Genomic DNA, 23,977 nt, shown 5'->3' on the forward strand with positions numbered 1-23,977 from the left:
AAGCAGTTTTGCTGTGAGTTCAGTTCCAATAGACATTCTTCCCACAAAAGGCTACCCTTTTCCATTCTGTCAGGGTAATCATCAGCCCAACACTGGCTGCTGAAATCAAAGTGGAAAAAGATGCTTCAACTCAACCTGACCATGTGTGGTAGTACTGAGTCCTAAAGGTATTTGAGCTATGCTGTAGTTAGAGTATCTATTACACATCGGTTGTAAATCCTGTTTGTGTATTCCTGAGGGTGTGTGTCACCAAATCCCATGATGCTCTCTGAGCTGAAGCCTGGTCTTTGGCATCTGCAGGCGATTGTTTTTTAATGATCTTGTCAAGGCTGTAACTGTGCTAAGGATTGTGAAATGCTAAGGGTGGAGAATCAGCGTTTATTGCTTTACTGTAGGGAATTTTGGCAAAAATGTTTAAGGAATTTTGAAAGCAAAGGAAAAAAAAAAAAAAAAGAAACACCACCCTTAAAAATTAAAATGTCCACAGGGCAAGGACAAGAACATACCACTTCTTTTCAATGCACTGCTCTACTGTTCTTGTCACATATAGCCCCATCAGTCTCACCCATCCATCCTGCCTTGCTGAGCACGTGGAGCCATACTGCTTGTCTGACTGAGGTGTTTGTGGTTCCTGTTTTTCAAGAAAAGTAGCAAGAAAAATGAACGGAATCAGTTTTCTGTATCTCTTCCCTCCAGCATTCCTGCCCCCTGCAGAGACAACCAGACTTAACAAAAAGTGGTTTTCGTGGTGAAAAGTACATTCAGTCACCACTGAGTGGGTGCCAGGAGTAACTATGAAAAGGGGACTGGAATAGAACTGTAGCCAGCTGGTAAGAGAAATTTTACAGCTGCTTTGTGAGACTGAAGATGAACTGTACTACAGGTCTAAGTCTAATGCCTTCTCTACCACAAGAAGTTAATGCAACCGAGCTCCACATCTTAATCTGAAGAGTTATTTGGAGCAAACACAGCAGATGTTTCAGGAACCTCTTTAGCATCCTGTTCCAATTGCAGTATCAATGTAGTATCTTTGTTCTTTTGCTTTCTCCTTACCAACCACTCAGTACTGGATGTGTCTACCTTTTACTGGTGTACTGGTCATGGAAAATGAAGGCCGACAGACTGACAGTGGAAGCAGAAAATGAGGAAGCAAAGACAACTGGACAAGTCTCCTAATTAACTGTCAAGATCAGGTGCCAGAAAGACATTTTAGTGTCCTTCAGGACACTTCCATTGACATGTAGATACGCAGTTCTGTACAAGTCATTTAACCTCCCCCTGTCCTGGTTTACCCAGCTGAAAATGGTTGTTTGAAAACCATAATTTCCTCTCTGAAGTGCTATTAAGATTGTGGTAACGAATAGCAAAGTGCTCTGAAGGCCACGAATGACATTGCTGAGGTAAGTGTAATACACTACATGAGTCTGTGCAAATCAGCTCTCTTTCTCTCTGGATATTTTCCATTTAGAAAACACATAACCCTGAAAGGTTAATTTCTTGCTAATCCCCACAAAAAGCTTCTCAGGAGGGTCTGGCTACTATTGCCCTTCTCGGCCAGCATAGATGACACATAAATCTTGCCATTTTGCATCATCTTATTCATCTGATCTCTCCTTTTCAGCAGATTTTATGAGCTGCAAAAATCTTCAGTTTGTTTGGATAATTTCTGACTGCTTACATATCAACACAGATCATCTTTAGAGGACTGAAGAAGCCCCTTCCACTCTTCCAGGCTCGCTTTACACTTACCGCCCGATCTGTCTTGCTTCTGTAAACCCTCTGCAGAGTGAATTTTGATTTGGGTGACTCTGCGTGGATAGCCGCAAAGAAGACTCCAACATGTCATTTTAGGCTTATCTGCCTTCAGCTCCCTGGAAAATCATGGGAAAAGCAACTGAAGAAACAAATGTCAAGCAATCAATGGTTGTGGAAATACAGCATTTTCAGAACATGAGATTTGTACTCTCCCTCATCTACCATTTTGGAACTTTGTGGCACAGAAATGACAGACTTAAGAAATAAAAGCAAAGCAAAGCAAATTTGGGTAATCTTTCACATGGCTGCAAAAGTGGTGGGAAAAAAAATGTGAATCATGGAAAACAGTATCAAAGCAAGAAAAAAGTTCAGTGGGCCTGATTTCACAAAATAGTACTTCTGCACTTGCAGCCAACCACTGGTTTCAAAGGAGATGGTCAAACAAAGAAACAATGACAGCTGCAACTGCGAGCACCAGTGCTCAGTGTTCCACAACCTAGAAGTGGAGGCAATTACAAAAGCCAAACTAAAAGGTCAAAAGACCCAAACTGAATTGTCCACTAGATTCCTAAGTGAAAATATCCTGACCATGCACAAACCCCAGTAAGCCATCTGGAGGTTCTTGGAGGTGACCCTGACCATCTCAAGGGCCTGGTTCTGGAGCAATATGAGCTCGTGAGTCAGGGATACTTGAGGGCAACCAGGCAACCATTTCCAAGGAGGTGCAGCCAATGTGGACAAGGAAAGATCTCATATAGCTGTGAGTGCAGCTTACCTGAGTTTTGATGGCACATCTGTGAAGAGCCTGAGGATGAACTTGGTAACAATGCCAGGATGATACGTAGTTGGGATAAGGATATAGCGGCCTTGCTTAAGGATCCTCTTCAAGAATACAGTGCGTGTGTTGATGTAGAGAGATGTGGCCACTCTCTCCTGCACAGTGAGCTGGTGTAGTCTGTAGCTTCTGTTATCCTCCACCTACAGCCACGGAGCAGTATAGGGATTAAAGCAAGGAGGGATATCAGAGCTAACAGGCAGGATTTTCCCTGCATATTCTCAGCTTTCACAGGCAGAAAAGAAAATGTGCAATAAAAGGCAAATGGTTTTTCACCCACTGAAGCTGTGGCAGAGATAGTCCTAATGGGCAACTCAGTGCTCCAAGTGCTAGCCCACACAGGCTTCCAAGCAGTGCTGTTCTGCATCAGTACAAACACGTATACCCCTGAGTGGAGGTGAAAGTCTGGGAGCAGCACAGACGTGTATCCACTAACAGCGACATAACGTGACTGCACAGTCTGGAATACTTTCAGAGAAGCACGCGCAGTCCAGGGACTCCACCCGCTGAGCTATACTGCCACCTTAGATGAGAATGAGATTCATATGCTTTCTTTCTCTAGCATGTAGAGAGCGCGTTCCGGTCTTACATAGCAGGCTCTCAATCCAGATGCACACAGCTGTATTTGCATTGCCCTTTCCTGAATACAAAACCCACAGAATAACCATTTATGTCTTGTTCTAAGCCTTGAAGCTGTGCATAACTATTCACATCCTTTTCAGGGAACTGGTATTTGCCACAGCACAGTTAAAATATAAAACTATTTCTTAAGTAGTTCCTGGGAGCAAAGACAGCCCTATGTTTTTTTCTGGTAGTTCTCTTTTGTCTTCAGATAATTTAGGCCATGGTCTTCCAAAGGCCTTTAGTCCTGATATGAGCCTGGTGGGCTAGACCACTTCTGAAACAGAAAAATTATTGAACAGAAACAGATAAAGCATTGATACTTTTCTGAAGGTGTGATTTTCTTTTCCAAGCCCTGGTAAATTATGTTACTTTCTGTAACTACATCTTTCAATATATGTGGTTAACAGGTGATTGTCAAATAAAGATATGTGACAAAGATGTCAGCAGCTCTGACTGTAAGTAAGTAAAAAACTTACTATTTTTTAGGGTGGGACCACAGACTCAGTGTAGTCCCACTAGCTATAGCAACAAATGATAAAATCATCCTGATCCTCAGTGAAGAAGTAGATGCATAGCAGTTTCTCTTGCTTTCCTCCTCCTTTCAGTTTGTGTGTTTTCATTTTTATCAATTTTCCCTAGGAGTGCAATTAAATTACTGATTGGGATCCCTTTGGTTCCTTTTTGAATTTTCTCTCATTTACTCCAGCCTCCAAAAACATTCTTGACCCTTTTTTCTAAGTGGCAAAGGAAAAACTGCAGACTTTTCAAACCCATTCACTTGGCTGTATTTGCTGATGAAATGGAGGCAGGAGCCTCCAGTGAGGAGAAAAAAATCTCTCCATGTTTCAAGCATTAATACTTTTTTTACTTTCTCTTCAAAGCTTGGGGTAGGAAAAGCACTTAAAATTCTTTTGCAATAGGGAAAAATTACTTATGTTCCTTTTGTTCGAAACAGTTTGAATTGAACTAAATTCAATCGAGTTCAACTAGTCTGTCTAATGCTAGCTGTGGTGACTGTGTGCAGTACACACGCAAAGCCCATGTTGAGAGGAGAGCCAGGCCCCACCACGTTAATCATACCTCGATCTGCCCAGATCTCACTGCCAGCATGCAGCAGGACTGCTGCACAAACTCTGCACCAGGAGTGCAGATGGCTGCCTACCTTTAATATTTCGAAGCCAATTGGGATGCTATCTCCTTTCCCTTCTTTCTTGTATTTGCGGCGATCCTCCTGTTGTAACGAGACCAACACTTTGTCCTCAGTCTTCTTAACATCAAAGACATACTAGTAGAAGAGAGAAGAGGCTAAGTGGTTAGAAATCCCTTAGGATATTGAGGATAGAGCCATCACCAAGGAAATACATGCATGCATACAAAGGAGGCAAAAGAAAATACATTTGGCGGTGGGAGGAGGAGAGCTATCCACCTAACAGATATTCACAGCTGAAAATTAATGCTAATAATAAGGATCTTTAAACCTTATTTTCTTTTTCAGGTAATTCATACAAAGACAGCGTGAGACAGTAGTACGAAATAACTGCTGAGACAGCAGAAGAGAACATCTCCTCTGAAAGCAAAAGACAAAAATAAAGTTTTATTTAGGTAAATATAAATTAGGAGTGAGATAAAAAAGGTGGACAGACAAGATGGGATCTTGATAATTTTTGATACTTCTTTTGACTTGAATATCTAAACAGGGCCTGTACATTTCAAACATCTTTATATAAGACCTGCAAATGAAGGAATCTTCCAAATCTTAGTTAAAAAACCCCCAAACCCTACAACTTTTTTCTGCATCTACAATTTCTATTTAATATAAGAGTGACAGGACCACTAATTTTGGACTTCCTCAGTTTTCCTGAAAGTCTTAGGAATACCCAGTCAAAGGGGCGGAGAAGGACACATGCATTTTTAACATGCAAACCTTTTACCCAAACTGTTCAAAGTAAACTTGAATCAACTTGGGTTTAAGACCAATCAAAGGAATCTATTTCAAGCTTAGGCAGCAGTTCCCGCCTCAATAAATCAAACTTGAATTGCTTACATTATTAAGTATCAGTACCAGACCAGCTAAGTATGTACCCTTTCAGTAGACAAAAAAGGCCAGATAGGTGTTTCTTTGTACGACAAAGAATTAAACGCTCGAATTTGTTTACTATTAGAGTCCTTTAAGTTTTGCTTCTTTCATGCATACAGAGGGCAAATCTGAGTCATCAGAACCAGTGCAGGGGAAGAGGGTGTTATTTATACCAAGTTTAGACAGATGCTGTATTCTTCCATCCTCAAACACCTTTGTGAAGCAAACAAATAAAAGCATAAAACTGCAGCGTACCATGTGCACGTTCTGATTTAAGCTGAAATTCTCTGACAGCATGGAGAGGAATATCATCATTGGTTCAATTTGCCCCTCCCTTTTTCCTCCAAGAGCTGCTAAAAAGCAAATCCTCATTAAGCTTTGCTCTAGGTAGATACTGAGATTGCCTTGGTTACTGTGGTGGAACGATCCCCTGTAATGACTTCACATCCCTCTGTGGTTAGAGCTGTGCAGAATAAGGCACCATCCCATTTCTCATCCCTGACCCTGGGCTGTCTCAGGCAGTGTCACACCCACATGGAAGAAACACCAACCTCTAGCAGAGTTGGCTGAAGCACAGCAGTATTGGAAAGAAAATCAATACCTTCCCAAGCCTCTGGGCTTCATTAGTTGTTCACAGTATTTACAGTCCAAATTAGCCTCCTACAGAACTACTGCTTGGTAGGCTGGGCTGGCTCGTTTTTGGCAGAAATTCTATGCTGCTTTGTACTCTTATTTGTGTGCTATATCAACATTGCAGCAGAGAAAGCACAGGACCCTGCAGAGAGTCCTAGGGATTGTAAAAAGCCTCTGCAAAAAGAATCTAAAAAGCAAGATATAAACATGCAGCAACACCTAGTAAGGCACATTTTAATTCTTGTCCCTGTTGAACCATACGCAGTGTTACCTTGTCAGATAGCCTAGAGTGTTCCACGGCAAATAGAGGCGTGGAAAGGGACCTGTGAGAGTGTGAGATAGCTCTCTTGGACTGATGAGAGGTGTGCAACTGTGAGGATCTTTAATCAGATGACATTTCAGATGTCCTAACGGGTAACAATCTGAAAATCAGCAGGTGGCTATAGGAATACATTTTACTTGGCTTAAATTCCCTTATCTAAAGGGACTGGAAGTGTCACAATCCCTCTCTGTACAGATAAACTTCACAGGAGGCCTCAGTGCAGGCATTTCACTCAGGGACAACAGGCAGAGGTTATCTCTAGATTACAGCAGTATGTGCTACAGTAATTTATGACAGCCCTAAGATAACATAAATGTGTTCCAGCACTGCTATTAAGAGCCTTTTAATCAACTACCCTACAGATAACACTGGAATAAAAAGAACTTCCATTGCATCAGGCATTGCATTCAACTGTAATGTGTATGTTTTGTTCTCTGTGGCAGCTCAACACTTACATACGAGACCCAGACAAGTGCTTGGAATATATCCAGAATCATACAGGGGAATATCAGAATAAAATCACCCTCTGGAAATGAGGCACTGACAGAAGACAGAGAGTGAGGAACTGCTTGTTGCACTTCTCCCATATCCTGCTATCAAAATTGAGGGATGCAGATGGAAATCTCCCATACAAGTGCAGAGAAGCAGACACAGGAACATCTTTCATTAATCTAAAGTATGTGGTGAATTACGAAAGAACAGAAAGGTCAATTTTCAAAGTAATAACTAAAGCAGTAAATGCCCAGATCTCATTGACAGTAATGGAAGTTTTATGTCTGAATTTGCGCACACCAGGATGAAAACGTACAACACTGAGACAGGCAGGAAGGTGAGAAATGGAGTAAGAATGGGTGAACAGATAAACTGAATAGCTTGAAAGTTATCGAGTTGGATGAGGCAAGGAAAATTCTGTAACACTGGTGAGAGAGCAAGCTTGGGGAAGAGACTAGATACTTTCAGAATCTTAGACTAATGCAAAGGGATACTAACTAAATACAGTGGACCAAATCCTCAGGCTGTTTAAGGGTGTTAAGTGAACGGAGTTCTGTCATTAGAAAACCAGACTTGCTGCCCTTCTACCACTGGGAAACTGAAAGAAGTCCAGGCAGAACTTCACTAATCCTGGTGTGTCTGACTCACCAGCCCCAAACACGATCAGTCCTAGACAAATATCTGAACTCTTCTGAGAGATTTCACAGACATCACCGAAACATGCAGCGAATCAGCATACTCCCAGAGGACAGACCACCAGCAATGAGATTTCTGACAAGTTCTCACTGCCAACTCCTAAACAGGGTGGATACTTCAGAAAGCCTAGCTAAAGTGGATACACTTCAACGCCTCACAAAATGCAGGGATTCCCACCTGGGGATTCTGAAGGAAGGTCTCTCTGTTATCAAAGCATCCACCAGAGCGATTTAGCAGGGGCTCTGAATTCCTTGCCCAAGCCCCATGCATCATTTTCTTCTCCCAGGTCTTGTGGAGACTGAAGTAGGAGGTATTCACAATCCGGCAGATGTCCACATCAGTGAAATTCTTACACCAGTCCTCAAATGTCATCCTGTTCCATGGAACACCAGGAAAAGTAATGGTTTATTTTAAAATAAGTATCCTATGCAATAGTATATTTATAAAATAAAAATACCTATGCAAAGAGCCAAAACAACACACAAAATCTTCCAGTAATTTAAGAGAAGGCTCTTGCTCAACTGTCCAGCGGACAAACTGATTCACTGGAAAGCTCTACATGTGGAAATACCTGGAAGCCACAATCACACTATGACTAAAGGACAGGTTGCATCTACCAAGCTGGATCTGATGACATACATTTTGCACAGGCACAAGATATATCCTGCAACCAAATCACTATCCACTCCTCATTATCATGGTCCTTGTTGTTACATCTGTCCCTAAGCATGACTCAAACCTCTCTACTCTGAACATAGATTTCATTTAGCACCATCTGAGTGCCATAACCTGGGCCTGCTAAAGCGACAGACTGGATTGCAGAGCAGTTAAAACACATTAATCTCTAACAGCTTGGTATCTCTGAACTACCATCATGTCCTGGCTTATTAATGGCCCACAACCAAGCCCCACAGCTGGCTTCCAGTTGCCAGTTCTGACAAAGCCAAGCAAACAGAAGGCTTTTCATGCTAAGCCCTACCAGCACACTTGATTCAATACGGATGATCTACCGAAGAAGTTGCCTTGGTGTATCTAAGCTTTAAGTAGAATCAAAATCATTAGAGTTCTAGAGAATCTGTAGAGAACTAACGTTTCTTGTGCCCATGGTGGAAAGCACTGAAAAATACCAAAATTCTTTGGCTGCAACTGTATTTACAGATACCTCAGCCATGGTTGACCTAGAAATGCTACAGACAGGCACAGTAGTCAGTAAACAGGATTGGCAGTGTGTTCAATATTTGGCATTCTGTGATGTAAACCAGCACATGTGTTGTCTTGGATTCTGAGTGAATTTCCTAAATATAGATAATAGGGTTTGAGGATATTTGAAACTTATATTTACTAAGAGCTACTAATTTTGTTCTACTAGTTTTTAATCCATTTTTTCTGTTTTTCTCTGTCATCCCTTGGGAGTTTAAAAGAAACAGACCTTGTGCCAGGACTGCATAATCTTATCCATTTGGGGAGTTGTTTTCAAAGTTGTTAAATGGCAGAATTCGTGGCAATTACTCAGTGTAGCTAGTATCTCCAAACCCTTCACGTGGTTCCCACTCACCAGAACTCTCCATCATTTTCGAGAGTGAGTCCCAAGCTCTTACGTTCTGAATTGCTGACTTTCTTCCACTCCTCAGAACTAAAAGGGGGTGGGGAAACAAGAAAGATGATTAATAACTTAAATTAAATACTCTCCCCTTGGAAAAAAAAACTTGCGAGCAAAATTCTCCCATGGTCCCTTGTTATAAAGGTAACACTGGAGTACTGAAAGGATAGATGATATTCAGGAAGAAATTGTGGGGCTTACAGGAGGAGTTTTAAAACATAATTGATTTGAAAGCTACTAAAAAAGAGAGATGAATGGGCAATTGGCACAACTAGAGCAGAACCTTATTGATTTCCTTTGTCACACCCTCCCTTAAACAGCTGGTTTGGAAGGTCATATGAGATTGACTCCATTCCCTGAAGGCCCTTCAAAAGAAACCTGGTTTTCCTCCTCAGGAGCTTTATTGAACACTTCACTTAGACCAGAGTATTCTGTCTTTCAATCTCTTTAAATAAAACAGGCCTGAGGTCTGAGATTTCCCTAGAGAGCCTTTGAGCAGAAACTGTTGCAGCAGGAGCCTAGTGTCCAGTTTCCACAGTAACACTACATCGCATAGACACTTCATGGCCTGCATTAGCATATAACTTACCTGCTCCGTGCCCTGCATTGCTCCCTGGAGGCACCTGCCTCTTTCCACTGACTGCAGGGGAGCACAGTGTTCTAAATGCAAGCAGGCTGATGCTTAAAGCAGACAACATGATAGAAGACAGCATAAGCCCCTTCCCTAATGTGTTACATTAGATAGAGCCACAATTCCTTTCCAAAAGTACTTAAGAGGATAAAGTTGAAGGCGGTTGGCAGGAAGGAAGAGAGGTTGCTTGCCATAACAGACAATCTCTTAACCTATTTGGAAATTCTTAATTTAATTCTGTTAGGCCAAAACCCATGGGCCAACCTCAGAGCCCTCAGTGCTTCTACCGGAATGAGTGGCAGCTGTGCCATGACAAGAACTAGTGGAGAACCACAAACAGCTGAAGTTAAACAAGACACAGTAGCTCTTCTGCACTTTCTTCATATTCTACCTGGTCCAAGCCCTTTGAAACCAATACATTTTTGCAAGCTAAAGTATGGAAGATAAGAACTTAATATGCTGCTGTTAAGAACACTGCATTACTAAACGGTAACGGTGGCTGGTAAGCAGTGTTGAACTGTAACATCCTAGTTAAACATTTTCCATGTGCAAATTGCCAGTGATGGAATGCAAATGCATCCCCTCCAGCAATCATTTCTCTCTCTGTAGAGGTGCCTGTTAAGCTCATGGCCCACATTAAAATTCATTAGAAAATAATTCAAGAAATCATGAATGTGGCAATTTCACAGCATTTTTCACTGGTCACTTAAATTATCTAAGAATAAAAGACATACTATCCCCAGCAGCTAGGAATTACAGATGAGAAACTGAGTCACAAGCAAACTCAGTGGTGAAGCTGGGAACAAACCTCATGTTCTTGACTCATCACCTTAATTGTAGGCTATTTTCCTACTTTCCAGTGTGCCAGAACAATGACGTACACAGTAGACTAAGGCCCAGGAAGCCATAACCTCCTGGCTCCTCCAGGATGTGCTCATTTGCTCAGAGAATGCTGTACTTGGGAAGAAATGGCACAACAGTTCAGCCACCTCCGAGTATTGCAGACTGATGTTGTGTGTCAACAGTGTTTAACCATGCATCTAATGTCCAGTGGCCCTAATTACGGTTTCATTCCTTTCAACACTGGATTTACAGCACTTACTTGTCACTCCAGGCACCGTTCCACTCCCTTTTTCCCCAGGGATTTCTCAACCTGATCATGAACAGCTTTTCTGCCTTAAAAGAGAATATGAGCCTTTCTCCAAGGCGCAGCTTCCGAACTGCAGTCACTGAGTAGGCATGGCCGATGACAAGACCCATCTCTGTCTCCACTTCACTGGGACCTCCAGAGGAAACCTTTAGCACCAAGAATGACATTTGGAAAAAAAAAAAAAGAAAAAAAGAAAAAGTTGCATTATTGAGGGACCTGACAGCTACATGTTCATACATTCCCTTTCCAAGTGGAAAACTACTGGGACTCAAAACCAGTAGCTCACTAGTCTGGTCTTTTGCATGACAGTGCCAGACGAGTCCTAGCAGACAGAAGTCCAGAACATAGCAGAATACTGCCTGCTACAGACAGTCCGTCTCCTCCTGGCCTCAGAGACTTAAAGACTGGGCTGATGGACAACCTTCCAAAATCTTGTCACCTTCACAAAATGGTTCTTCTGAATATTGAGGGTCTTCTGGATATTGATGACTGTGCTTAGACATAGCATTCTCTGGTGGTGTCCTCAACTGGACACTTTGTAGGGCCTAAGGATTTAGCCAGTGAGTCCCATACCTGTTTCTGTATTGGGGTAAATTTGATACCCAGGAAGAAGTACTTGCAGTGGGTAAAAATAGAGGGCACAGGCAGGAAAACTTCCTAGCCATTTGTCAAACCTGTCCTGTACCTCGCTCATGACCTGGCAGGCCTCTCTTACACGGCAAGTGGCAGATCTGTTGGCTTTTTTAGGAACTGGGTTTGCTTGTCGTAAACTTTACACAAGAAGCCTAGTTTCCAGCAGTGATCAGACAGCAAACTGTCCTGCTGGATGACCCAGGCCTGATCAGATGCTGATCTAAAAATACATAAAAATTGTCAAGCTCTGAAAAAGACCACCATTTCATTTACTTAATCCAGATCAAAATCTCCTAAGTACATCTAAAACCAGAAAAGCAGTATCATATAAAGATGCTGGAGTTGCTTTGAACGACTGGCCCTTTACAAGGCCAGTACAATGCTACTTCTGAGCAACACATACCAGGCAGGACAGTGGGAAAAGTAAAGCTGTGCCATTGGTACAACCCTTCTACCGAGCCAGAAACAATCAAAATGCTCATACCTCTGGATTCCTCACACCTCACCAGAGCCAGCACCGGCGTCTTTGCACTGAGCCATATTCAGAATCTCACCTATATCGGCCTATAACCCATTCGGCCTTAAGACACTCACTCCCTTGGACAGCAAGGAAGGAAGATATGACTCAGGGCATATCCTCGCATGTAAACTTGTAATAATCTAATTAAGAGCTCAATGATCAAGTGAGCCTTTGCTCCGGTGGAGAGAGATGGACTTACGAGAGTTACAAAATGCACACAGCACTTTCTCAGATATTTTTACCCATTTCAAAATTTCTCTGGTCTAGACAGACAGGTCTTCTCCTAAGGCAAATGTTGCACTAATACAACAGTGTTCAGTCCCCAAAGATAAGAAATAAGGAAAAAAAATGAAAAAAAAAAAAAGGAAAATATTAATATGTATCAAATTGGAACTGACAGATGGTCTGGCAACTATGAGACTCACCAAGACCTCTTTGCCTTTCACTGACAACGGCTCCTAAAGAATCAGCTCATGTGTTACACCAAGACTGACTGACATCTCCAATGGGTTTGGGCTTTCTCCAATGAAACACTTTCACTTGCATTTTTCACAACTAAAAAGCAAACAAGAGACCTTGACAGCACCAAGTCTGTAACCTCTCCTGCTGCCTTTATTAACCCCCAGGCTTTTCTTACTGCTAGGATGCCTTTCCCACCTCGTTCTGAAGGTATTTATTTACTTATTTATTTATTTTAGATACTTAAACATGTACTGTCTGTTCAAATTCCTAAATGGTGAAGCTCAGGACTATTTTTTAATCTAAGGAAAATGATGAAGTGTTTGTAAGTCAGCAATGAAGCCACTTGAGTATTAAACACTCTGTATCTAGCAAGCTTTGTTCTAGGTATAATACATCTATCAAAAAGCAGTAAATGCAGACAAGTCAAGCCAAACCAATAGGAACAGCTTCTGTGTAAACAATGTTTAGAAGCATCTGCGTTTGACTGGCAGAAATACGTGCCAGGAAGAAGTGAAACTGTCTCATTAATTGCTTTTTAAAATATAACTCCCTGTACTTCGCCTATCTCCTCACCAGATCCACGTCAAGAAACTGAACTGTCTTAGCCTTTGGGAGCAACTTATCACCCCAGAAACAATGTTTACAACAACAATACACACCAGGAAGTCTGGTCTGCCAGTCTGGTCTGAACAAATCAGATGGAATTATTTCTAAATAAAAATTCAGAGCTTTTGAAAAAGGTAAAACAAACACCGAAGACCTAGAAGAATTTGTTTGAGCCACTGCCTGACGTTGCTGGGAGTGACAGTTCAAGACTTCTGTTCTATCCCAGCTGAGTTCTAAGGTTCAAATTCATCTCTCAGAAGGTACCACATGCTCCTCTTCAGTACCATGGCACCGGTACAGGGCAGTACATGGCATGGGGCCAGCTAAACAGATAGTGTTCTCAGGCATCTCCAAACACGGCTGATTTTCTGTTCCAGGTAACTCTGCAACTACCATGACACTTGCAAGAATTTCTGCATGAACAAAAACGTGGGGGCCCACCAGTTCACCATGGATTTAGCACTTACAGTACAGCTATGAAGTAGTTAAGTGCTACGGTAATATGATCTTTGTTTCACAGACAGGGTAATTAAAGCAAAGTGCTTAAGTGATTTAACTAAATCCAGGTAAGATTAGCCTTAGCTAAGGCCTTAAATTGGAAGCAGAGGGCATGGGAATAAGATGCTGAAGTGCACCTAGATGCCAATCCTGCAACTTCTAGAGAACAATCCCTTTCCTGCAGGCTGCACTTTAAAAATCATTTAAAAGCAATCTCCTAGGAAATATTCAGGTGCAATGGCAGTTTGTTAGCCCTCCACGTGCAGTAACAGCTTCAGACAAGGTGAGAATTTCAGTGCTACCCAGTCATGGCCTGACATCGCAGACTGACAGGAGGCGAGTTAAGCCTGGCTGTCACTGGTTTCCCTCCTTCTGCGAGGGGCTGTGCAAGGTCTTGTTTGCCTGTGGTTTGTGAAGCTGCAGCTCATCTGCCTTCTAGCACCTTGAATGGAGAGAGGTAAAGCTTCCACAGAAGGCAATCCTGCATCATCCTTGGGGAAGCCATCCCCTCTCTAATACTAAGGGAACTTCAGGGTCATGGCCTCCTCAAGTAGGCACCTGAGCTAGCTGTCTCACATCAGCCAGCATAGGCAAGTTTTGCTGGCTAGTTCTAATGGGGAGTCTTATTGACAAGCAGTAATACCCGAATAACCAATGAGCTCGGCCTTGCAGCTCAGCTCCACTCCAGTGTCACACTGAGGAGATGACTCCATCACCACAACCAAAGTCAGGAAGTCTCAGCAGCCCAGTGCCAGCAGAACTGTTTTCTGTAAACAGACTTCCCTAAGAAATAAAGAAACTGAACGCTGCCATCTGGTCTGTAAATTAGGGCATTATAGGTGGATTAACCTCGGGTCAATACACAACTATGACCATTCAGAAAGAATAGCGTTTCAGATCCAAAGTTAAGTGGCAGCACGAATGGCCTTGCGGTTTTGTGATTGTATTTAGTGGCTCATGGAATGCTGTACTTGGCTGACAACACCGCCAGCTTGCTAGCTTTTTCCATATGAAGCTTTTCCAAAGCATACAAATAAAGGACATACTCAATATACTTATACTAATAATGGTATTTTTTCCAGATTTTTTTTTCATTGAAATTAACTTAAAATCCAGCTCTCTATACATACCGCAATATAACAGCTGATCAACCCGCCTCTTTTATGCACTTTCAGCAAGTCTTCAAACAGCTTCATTTGCTCAGAAATAATCTCACCGTATTTGCCCTGTACCAAATCAATAGATTCTGCCACGGCTCCAGTGAAATCCACAATTGCATCTGCAGCACTGCCTCCATCTAGGGCTTCATAAGATCCAGCCAGCCTGGAGGAAACACAGAACATTCTCAGTTATCAAGTGGCTGTTAGAAGTGCTCTAATTTGGCGTGAACGTAGACAATATATTTGTGTCTCACCAAGGAAAAACCAAAACAGGACAAAACAGAACAGCAGATTGCAAATAAACCTTTGCTGGGTTTCTAGGAAAGGAATGTAATAATCCTTAAGGATTTGGCCTGCTGAAGTAGAGTACATTGCACTCATTCCCCTCCTCTGTGCAGATTTAAAGGAGTTTTCAATCTTTTTTAGGTTCTCTACTAGTAGCAAATCTAAAATCTATGGAAAGTAAGATAGAGTTGAAAGACAAACAAACGGATAGAAGGGACAGTGCTGAGGACTAAAAGGACAATGAACTAGCTCATACTTTGCATAAGCTTTCTCCAGTAACGCACACCAGAATTCATTTTTTACATTGGAATGGCAGTAGATCAACTTCCCGTCCACTGTTGGCAGCAGATCGTCAATGACCACCTCTGTCCATTCTCCAAAGCACCAGAAACGGAAACGGAAAATCCCAGCATACTTCTCTGGGTTTTTAGGGTCCCATTCTTGTTCATTAAAGTCTGGAATCACCTGAGAAACCACGGAAGGGAAAGTTCACCAAATGCAGTGTGTTAAGATTCTTTCAGAGGGCAGACTGCCCTGGAGCATGCACCATGCTGGTATTCAGCTTTATGAGCAGTTGACATTACACAGATGAAGCAGTGGAAAAAAATTTGGTGAATTTGGTACAAAGCCAAACATAGTCCCACTTCAAAAAATCTTTTAGGAAAGTAAAATTCAAGTTGACCTGCAGAGAAAGACAAATGGAACCTATTGTACTCTCTGGCTTTGTTATATCTCTTTGGTGCTTAATGGGACTGTGGAGTGGGGAGATCTCATAAGATGAAAAATAAACTTCCAAAGAAAGGGAAAATTTGAATCCACAAAAATTCACCACTCATGAGAGGTACATTAATCCTAGAGGGAAAACCACTGGCAGGGAAACAACCAAGGTTTATTAGCTTTATTTCCTGCACCAAACACACCTACCCGCTGCCAGAGGGTCTTCCTCAGAGCCAAGCAGGAGCATGCAGCCACAAACCAGCAGTTCCCCAGGGTGCCTTGGTGTAAGTCGTGGGAGCTGATTCCATTCACAAACAGGCGGGGGTCTTCACAGAGGTCCTAACAAAGCAAACCAGAGATTACTGAGGACTCCACTCCAGAAATGATCACAGCATCTTCCCAGCTATTCCTCTGCACACTTTTTCTGCATCACATTGCCACTGAAGCACAGAATTTCTGTACCAGGAAGTTAAGAAATCTGGTGGCACCAAGTATATTTGAAAGTCAGGGTATACAGGATTATTTACGTTCTTGCACCCTCAGGATCTGCTGTTTTTTTGCCAGAGTTCCTAGTCCTGCCCTTAGCTGAAGGTGATCTTTGAGGACTGGAATGAATTCAGCATTTAGAAGACTTATTTGGCATTGCAGCAGCTAATGCACAGAAGGTAAGTGAAAGGAGAAGGGAAGAAGCATTAGAGGGAAATTTTTTGACAAAAAAAAAAAACCAACCTGTGAAGAAAAGCAGCTAGAAATGATGCTACTGACACCAGAACTCTAAGCTCCTCTTCTTTCATTGCCACTCCCTTGGCTGACATACTCAAAACCCCCCTCCACCAACAGCACGAGTTACTGCAACGGCCCCTGCCACCCAGCACCAAAGGCAGAGAACACACACCTGTGAAATATACCTCTTCTTCTCCGGGTCTCATCTTTCTCATTTATCTGGCTCTTATTAGAGCCACTCATTCCTCCTCTCCCATTGCTTTCCTGGCTCCATCTCTATTTACACGCAGATTCTCACCAGAGCACAGCTGGGCTCTTCCTGTGATGCCTCCACTCCTCACTAGCTTGCCTCTTGCTGTGCCTTTATAGCCTGTGGATCAAGGCACTAAAAGAAGCACCTCTAAGTATCATTGAACATGGGAAAGCCACAGGGGTACATCTTGCAGCAGTATTGTGTTTGTTACCAAGAAATCCTAGGCAGAGGGTTTCTGCTGAAAGGATATGTTTGTGGCCTCACAGTCCCAGAGAGAACCTCCCAAGCAACGCTTCAGAAAACAGGCACTCTGACAACCCATAGCTGATATGGAATCTACTGGTTTCAACCCAGTGATTACTCATGACACTCTTGTGTGAATCATCACTTTTCCTGACTGGTTAAGAGGATGGAAGAGCAGACAGTGGTAAGAAATTCTGCTCTTTCGCAGTATAAGAGTAACCGTAAATTTCAGCACTGTGGGATGGAAATGATCTTATATCCAGGCATTAGAAACGCAGAATAACTAACTCACTCTCACCTCAAAATGGCAGGAGACATCAAATTTACTGCAGTTTTTCCAGTTATCAGCAGCAGAAAAAGGAGCTGTGCTCCTCCCCTCATGGATTCTCAGTGCCCTTTGATAATTATAGATGATGATCCCAGAATACCAAGATTGCAATCCAAGGCTGGCTCCACACCACAGGCATGTCAAAACCCCTCAGTCTTTCTTTTGATGGGACTGTGACAAATCAGTGCCAGCTGAACTTTTCAGAGAAAAGAACCACTTCAGTGCTGAGCTGAAAGCCTGTTTTCCTGGGCTGGTTTAGCAGATGGCAGCCTGAAGTCAGCTCACGGTGTGTAATACATGGAGCTGCTCCTGTTTTCCTTAAGAAAATGATATTTTTGGCATGAAGCTTTTCTCATTAAATAACAATTGGTAGAAATTTAAAATGCCTCTTGGGAAACAAGTAACTGATCATTGTATGGCACTGTTCTTTAGTCAGTATTTCTTCCATGTATCTTCACTTAGAGAAATTTCAAAGCTTATTAACAGATCTTAGTAAAATTCTGAATAATGAAATGGTGCCTACGAGGAAAACTGGCCATGTATAAGGCACTCATCTGCATCATGGACAGATTCATTCAATATGCCTGGGTGCTCTGGTATGGAACAGCAGCGGGAACAGGCTAGCACTTCAGCTGCTGTAAATCAACCCAGTCGCCTGTTGCAGGGGTTACCATCAGCTGACTACTTGGCCTTCATGGTGATAGCACACATTCCAAACCCAGCCTGGGTAGACTCAAGTTTCATATCCCATTTCCATGCATCTCTGGCAGTAATAATTTCTAGTTTGTTTTTCTCTTCAAAATGTTATTTTGTTAGCATAATAAACAAGGGATAAATGGAGCCTTCAGGGTTAAAATTGCCCAAACTTTTATGTCATTAGAGAAAGCCAAAACTTTCACTGGATTTGAAAGAAATTAAGCACTACTGTCTATTACAAATATCTTCTCTTATTTCATTTGCTTTGCTAAAAATAACCACGTTAAATTGTCATTTTTTAATTGAAGTGTGTCTTGCATCTCACACAGCCCCCAGATTAAAAACAGAGCAGCATATGTTAACTGCCAAAACTTCTGGATGAGATTAGCATTTGCTGACCACTGGGGTCCAAAACAAACATGGAACAACAGAACTTAGAAACAGCACCTCCCTGTTTCCCCCATAGTCACTAAATTATCCAGGATTCGGCCAGATAAACCCCCTCTTATTAAACTGCCTAGGAGCCCTGGACTTCTGAGACTAAAGAACAGGGTAAGAAAATGACATTAGCTGTTACTCTTGTCATTAACCAAAGCCATTATAACACCTCTATGATGACTGTCACTGTGTGGCTCGGATGAGATGCACAATAATACCCAGGTGCAAGCTATAGCTAATTTCAGCTCTGCTCTCTTCTGGGCTTTTTGCTTTTCACCACTTACACAGTATAGCTAATTCAATCTCAAAAGCTTCCTTACAATTTGCTATCTAAGCCACAATTCTCCCAACACGGTTAGAAACACGACATTTAAATATGTTATTCTGCAGTCCTTATGAGGATCTTTAAGCATTTTTGGTTGCCTCAAGCATGTTAAAAAAAAAAAAAAGGGGGGAAAAAAAAAATCAACTTTCCAATAATGGTCCCAGCAGTGATAATTTAGCATAATTGAGGACCAAGCCAACTACCATCAGAGGAATTACAAGGAAGAGAGACTGACATGAAATGTGGCCCAGGCAGTTCAGGAGACCTGATGCCTCTCCGTTGCAACCTAAACACTTGGGTTCTGAGTTCCACTAGAATTACCTCCTTTGCCAACATACTGGTTTAACGCCAGCCCCTTTTCTGAGGACCAGCCTGCATCATCTGTGCTGTAAAAATGAGAAATATCTTCACATTTCCAATAAAAAGTTTAAAGGAGGTTACTGGGTCTTGCTATACCTTAATACTATACATTAATGTATAATAGCCACTATTTCTGATACAACACTGCTAATAAAAGCAGTTGTCATATTATTTATGCCCACAGGGAGCATTCCACCATCCAAGATGCAGAGCCCTCCCCAGTTCTCCCCTTACGCATGTGCATAATAAAATAAACACCATCTGCAGAACTATAATTAGGCTGCACAGTCTGAAAGCAAAGTAAGAGGTTGCAGGGGCTCATAGTTCTGCTGAAAACCCTGATGCTCTTATTTTCGTACCAGACTTTCATTTGCATGATGGAAGTCTATTTGTGCCATCTCCTATCCTTGCTGCACTGCGTAGGCTTGAAATATCTGACATTTAGTGTTACTCAGCCACTGATGCTGTGAGAAATAAAGTGGCTCACAACCCCTTTTTCTGATTTTAATTGGTTCATCTCTTTGTAACAGAGCATGTAAATGAACTGGTTAATGAGCAGACTGGGAGAACACTGAGCAGCCTGAGATGAGAAACTCGGTTAGCGTGGGATCGCAGGAAAAAACAGTGGGAGAGACCTTGACAGGTTAGTCAGTCCCAACACTCGCCTAGAGTCCAAATTGGCTTCCCCTCACCTACTTGTGACTGCAGCTTCTCTAACCTGCATAAAGTCCACATGCTTCCTCCACTGGTCACTAAAGAAATACACTGGAGCTGCTCTGCTAGCCCAAGACTTCTGTGAATGGAGACAACAGCCAGTTAACTTTCCTTTCTACAGCAACCCCTCATATAATCTTCAAACCTCTAACAAGTCTCTCTTCTCTAGTCTTAATAACTGGTTCTTCATGTTTTGTATCACTGGTGAAGTGTGGTGCCCAAATCCAGACACTGCTCAAAATCAGGCTCTAGCGGTGCTGAGCAGAGCCTGATGCTCTTGCTTACTGTAGCAGGGATGCCATTTTTCGGTCTTTTTCACTTGAACTTCACATATTTAACTTGTGTTCAGCCTGGGATCCACTGTCTAATCCTATTCTATGGACTTGCTGCCTAGTCACATTCTTCTTCCCTAACCAAGCCACAAAATCACTTAATACCAAAGCACTGCACTTGGCTGCATTGAGGAAGTAATGCTAAATTCCATCCTATTTATTCCACACTATTTTCCCAAGACATCAAGGTAAGTTTGATTTCTCAACTCTGCCAACTGGCTTGCAATCCTATCCCAGTCTGTGTCCTACAGCATTCCTGTACATGCCTCTCTAGCCCCTCATCCAAGCAGTAATGAAAATACTGAAGAATAACATGTCAGTTTGAGAGTGCTCCAGGTCATTTATTTCATCAGCTATGCATCCCCATTACATAAGTTTGAATTCATCAAAATTTTCATACTTTGGAGAAACTTATCAGATATTGCCAGTCTTGTGGAAGTCAAACTATATGAGATCTACTGCTCCTCTTTTAGTCACAAGATCTGTCCCACTGTCCCCTACGCTGGAAGGAAATCAATCCGGTACATATTAACGTATCTGACACAACACATTTTTTGTAATACAATTTATACCATCAGACTAACAGTCATCTGCTTAAGTCTGACAAATTTCAGTCAGCAATTTCACTGAGATACAGAAATGTCTGGACTGTAGTACAAATGTGAGAGATGGCAACTTAACTTTTATTTGCTACAGGAAATTTCAAAACAATGCAAACCATGGGAGATAACAGCCACCCATTTCACTGGAGCTATGAAATGATTTGCATGTTGCACTCTCATGATCATAAAGAGAGCGAGAGAGCGAGAAGAAAGGATGTGGGTTTATTTGAGACCAGAAGCACCACAGAAAATTACAGGCAATAACTGATAAACTATATGCATTAATTTCAGGTTGCTGTGGCTACTTTGGATCTTAGAGTAATTCAGCTGAAGGAAAAAGTTCCCCTTAGCTCTGTCTTGGCATAAGTAACACCAATATCCATAAACTAAACACTATGCAATATTGGTTATAAATAGGGAGAAAGACATTCAAAGGGTTAATTAATTAGTTGCATGTCTTCACAGACATTAACTGAAGCTGCACTGTAAAACATTATGAAAGATTTCTAATGTTGAGAAAAGGGAAAGATTACTGTTTAATGGATTAGGGTCTGTCAGCTGGCTCAGATGGAAAAACAGAGACTCAGGGAAAGGGAAGAAGAAAAAAAAGCAATACTGATGTTTGCAACTAAGATTTTTCAAAGGGATTCAGTAGTATTTAGAGATTACTTTCTCCACTACCCTTTAAAGAACCTAGCCCTGACATAAAAAATAATCTACCTTTGCTTGCACACAAGACCTACAGAGACAGGCACTTACTTTGATTCTATCAGAGTGATCTACTTAAAGCCCAGTACATCATTCCCTTCAATTTTTTTAAAGCAGTTTTAATTAGTCAGAGCTGAGAATTCTTTCCGGTTTCTTCTCTTCTCCTGTCCTTACATCACACAGAGTCAGATCCTGTAAAGAGTGAGGACAGTGTAGGGAAGCAAGGAGAAAGGCAATTCTTTCTGAATATGGACGCAAAAATTCAGCTTTGGCTACAACTAACTATGAACCAACCTCATCTAAAGCAAGGTAGCAAAGATAGCACTTATTTTGAGGTTGTGTAGCTGGAGAGGTAGAAGAGATTGTCTATCCTACAATAAATCCCAGCTGTGCTGGCATGTTTATAGAAACCCTCTCCAGACCAGGCTGTTTGCCAAGGCAATTACAGTTAGCCCTAAAAAGAAAAATGAGTCCAACTGTGCTAGATACTTCAACGCATACAAAAAGCCTTTCACAGTCTTGTTATGCCTATGTTCACTATGGAGTGAAAAAAGACAAGTCTTAAGCTACAGTCGTGCCCTGTGATATAGCTCTAACCCCTCAGAGGACAGTTCTTGGAGAAACCTCCATCAAAAGAAACCCAGGGTCAGGTATGATCCGGACTGAAACAGCCCTGGCTGAGATCAGGAACTGGCTTTATCATCAGTGCTGTTACACCACGTAAATCAACAAAAGGAAGATTTACCCCTCAAGTTTCTGTCTGTACACCCTGAGCTCAGGCTGTGTAATTCCTTTGTAAACTTCATGCCCACTGACCAGCGACATCAGTTTCTGAGGGCAAGATAACGCACAATACTGCTTACAACAGAAACCCAACTGTACGTATACAAGGGGAAGAGTATGCCAGTTTGCTCCAGCCTGGAGTAAAAGAAAACTCAGTTATTTGGGGATTGAGAAATGCTTCTTCCCCCTCCTTCCTCTCCAATAAATCCTGTTACAAAACTAAATGCATGACAGACATTTTTGTAGTGTTCTTTTTTTCCATTTTCAGTTAGGAGCTAGTGGTGACTAATACTCAGTGAAGGCCATGGGTTTCAGCCTTGCCCTGCCTATGGGACGTGTGTTTTGGGAGGATCTGAATCGGTGTTTTGGAAGAAAAAATATCCCAAACATTGGGCAACATGGTGTGTATCTTGGCTGCCTCTAGATTTCACCTGACCCTTGGAGCGCTAGAGCTGCTCTCATCCAGAATGCTGACAGTTGCTGGAATGGGTACAAATGATGTGCCGTAGGGCTGACCTTTTCCTGAACCTCAGTAACAAAGTGTTTACTAAAGTTTTTAGAGTCCTATGCCACTTCATCCCAGAAATCACTCAAGACTATGATGAGAGATGGTCTGTTCTCCCAGGGCCCTCTTAGAAGTATATCATACCGTCTCTTGCTGCACTATCTTAGTTTGTGGTATTTTAGATCAATGTTCCACAGAACTGCATCACGTTCATAACACTTTGTTTTTAGAGAAAAGCTGCCTTGACGATAACATTTTTTCCTCACTGAACTTACCGGCCAACAGCCTTTGTCTCCTGTGTTGTTCCCCTAGTACTCGTTATCTTCTCCAAATCAGTGCTACAATCTGTGTTACTTTTCCTCACCAGCAGCAATCACATGCCATTCTTGGGACTGGATTCACTTCAGGATACAGTCACGTTCTCTCAGGTAGGTGTCTGAACTCCCTCTTCACCAGTACACAAGTTCTTTCAAAGGGCAATTTACAGTCACTACCTTGCCACCTCTCTCATAGTCTGACAACACTAGAGAGAGGCCTATCTTTCTATTGATCATATCAACCAAGCTAATAGTTCAGAACTGGCACGTATCTTTTAAACAGTTGCTACACAAAATGTTTTCCTTTGTGTCTTTGATGAGAATCTCATCAAATAATACCAGTAATCAAAATCACAAAAGCAGGCTCCTAGTTATAAGAAACGCATCCAAAAGAAGCACAGGTTAAAACCTAGGAACTATTTTAGAAGTTATTTTAACTGAGATTCTTAAAAATTTTAACTGGTGATCTGAAGTTAAAATCTCCCAAAGATTACTGTTGGTTTAGTGAGCATACACTGAGCAGCCCGAGACCACTTTAGTCGATAATGCTGCTGCCTTTCCTGGAATATCTTGTTTCCTCCCCATCTCACTCATTGTGATTCCAACCTCTACGGAACTTCATTCTCTGTTATTCCAAAGCTACTGCAAGTATGACATAAGTTGGGGAGAAAAATTTAATCAAAGCTTCATTTTAATTGGCTGAAAATTTATGTATTTAAATTTCTTCAAAGAAGTATTTGTTTTTCATCAGCAAGGACACCATTTTTGGCCCACTAACCCAATGTTAAAATGCTTTTACAAGAATTCATCGTGATTTTGAGATAGTGATGCTCCATGAAAAAAAGGGTAAATAGAGTAGATGTATTAACTGAGGCTGGACAATATTCACACTTACTGCTGTGAACAGAGACATCAAAAAAGAGCTTTTGTTGGATGAGCTGCCTACCAGCAGGA

At 41.9% G+C, this 23,977-nt stretch overlaps 1 protein-coding gene across 6 annotated transcripts in view; it reads right to left on the reverse strand.

Annotated features, from left to right (window-relative positions):
- The window catches only part of CAPN6 (calpain 6), an 80,972-nt gene that overhangs the window by 24,744 nt on the left and 32,251 nt on the right, over positions 1-23,977 (reverse strand). For all 6 annotated transcript variants that reach the window (XR_008825435.1, XR_008825436.1, XM_056359506.1 and 3 more), the window contains 9 exons: positions 15,904-16,035; positions 15,236-15,444; positions 14,665-14,857; positions 10,768-10,961; positions 8,990-9,067; positions 7,612-7,807; positions 4,377-4,499; positions 2,531-2,733; positions 1,750-1,871 (listed from right to left, as the gene is read on the reverse strand). Coding sequence is in view for 4 of the 6 variants with exons in the window: in XM_056359506.1 (XP_056215481.1) it covers positions 1,750-1,871; positions 2,531-2,733; positions 4,377-4,499; positions 7,612-7,807; positions 8,990-9,067; positions 10,768-10,961; positions 14,665-14,857; positions 15,236-15,444; positions 15,904-16,035 (1,450 nt within the window). In the remaining 2 variants the exon portion in view is untranslated. The remainder of the gene's footprint in view (positions 1-1,749; positions 1,872-2,530; positions 2,734-4,376; positions 4,500-7,611; positions 7,808-8,989; positions 9,068-10,767; positions 10,962-14,664; positions 14,858-15,235; positions 15,445-15,903; positions 16,036-23,977) is intronic.

The sequence above is a fragment of the Falco biarmicus genome, chromosome 14 (assembly GCF_023638135.1).
Source record: "Falco biarmicus isolate bFalBia1 chromosome 14, bFalBia1.pri, whole genome shotgun sequence".
Classification (NCBI taxonomy): domain Eukaryota; kingdom Metazoa; phylum Chordata; class Aves; order Falconiformes; family Falconidae; genus Falco; species Falco biarmicus.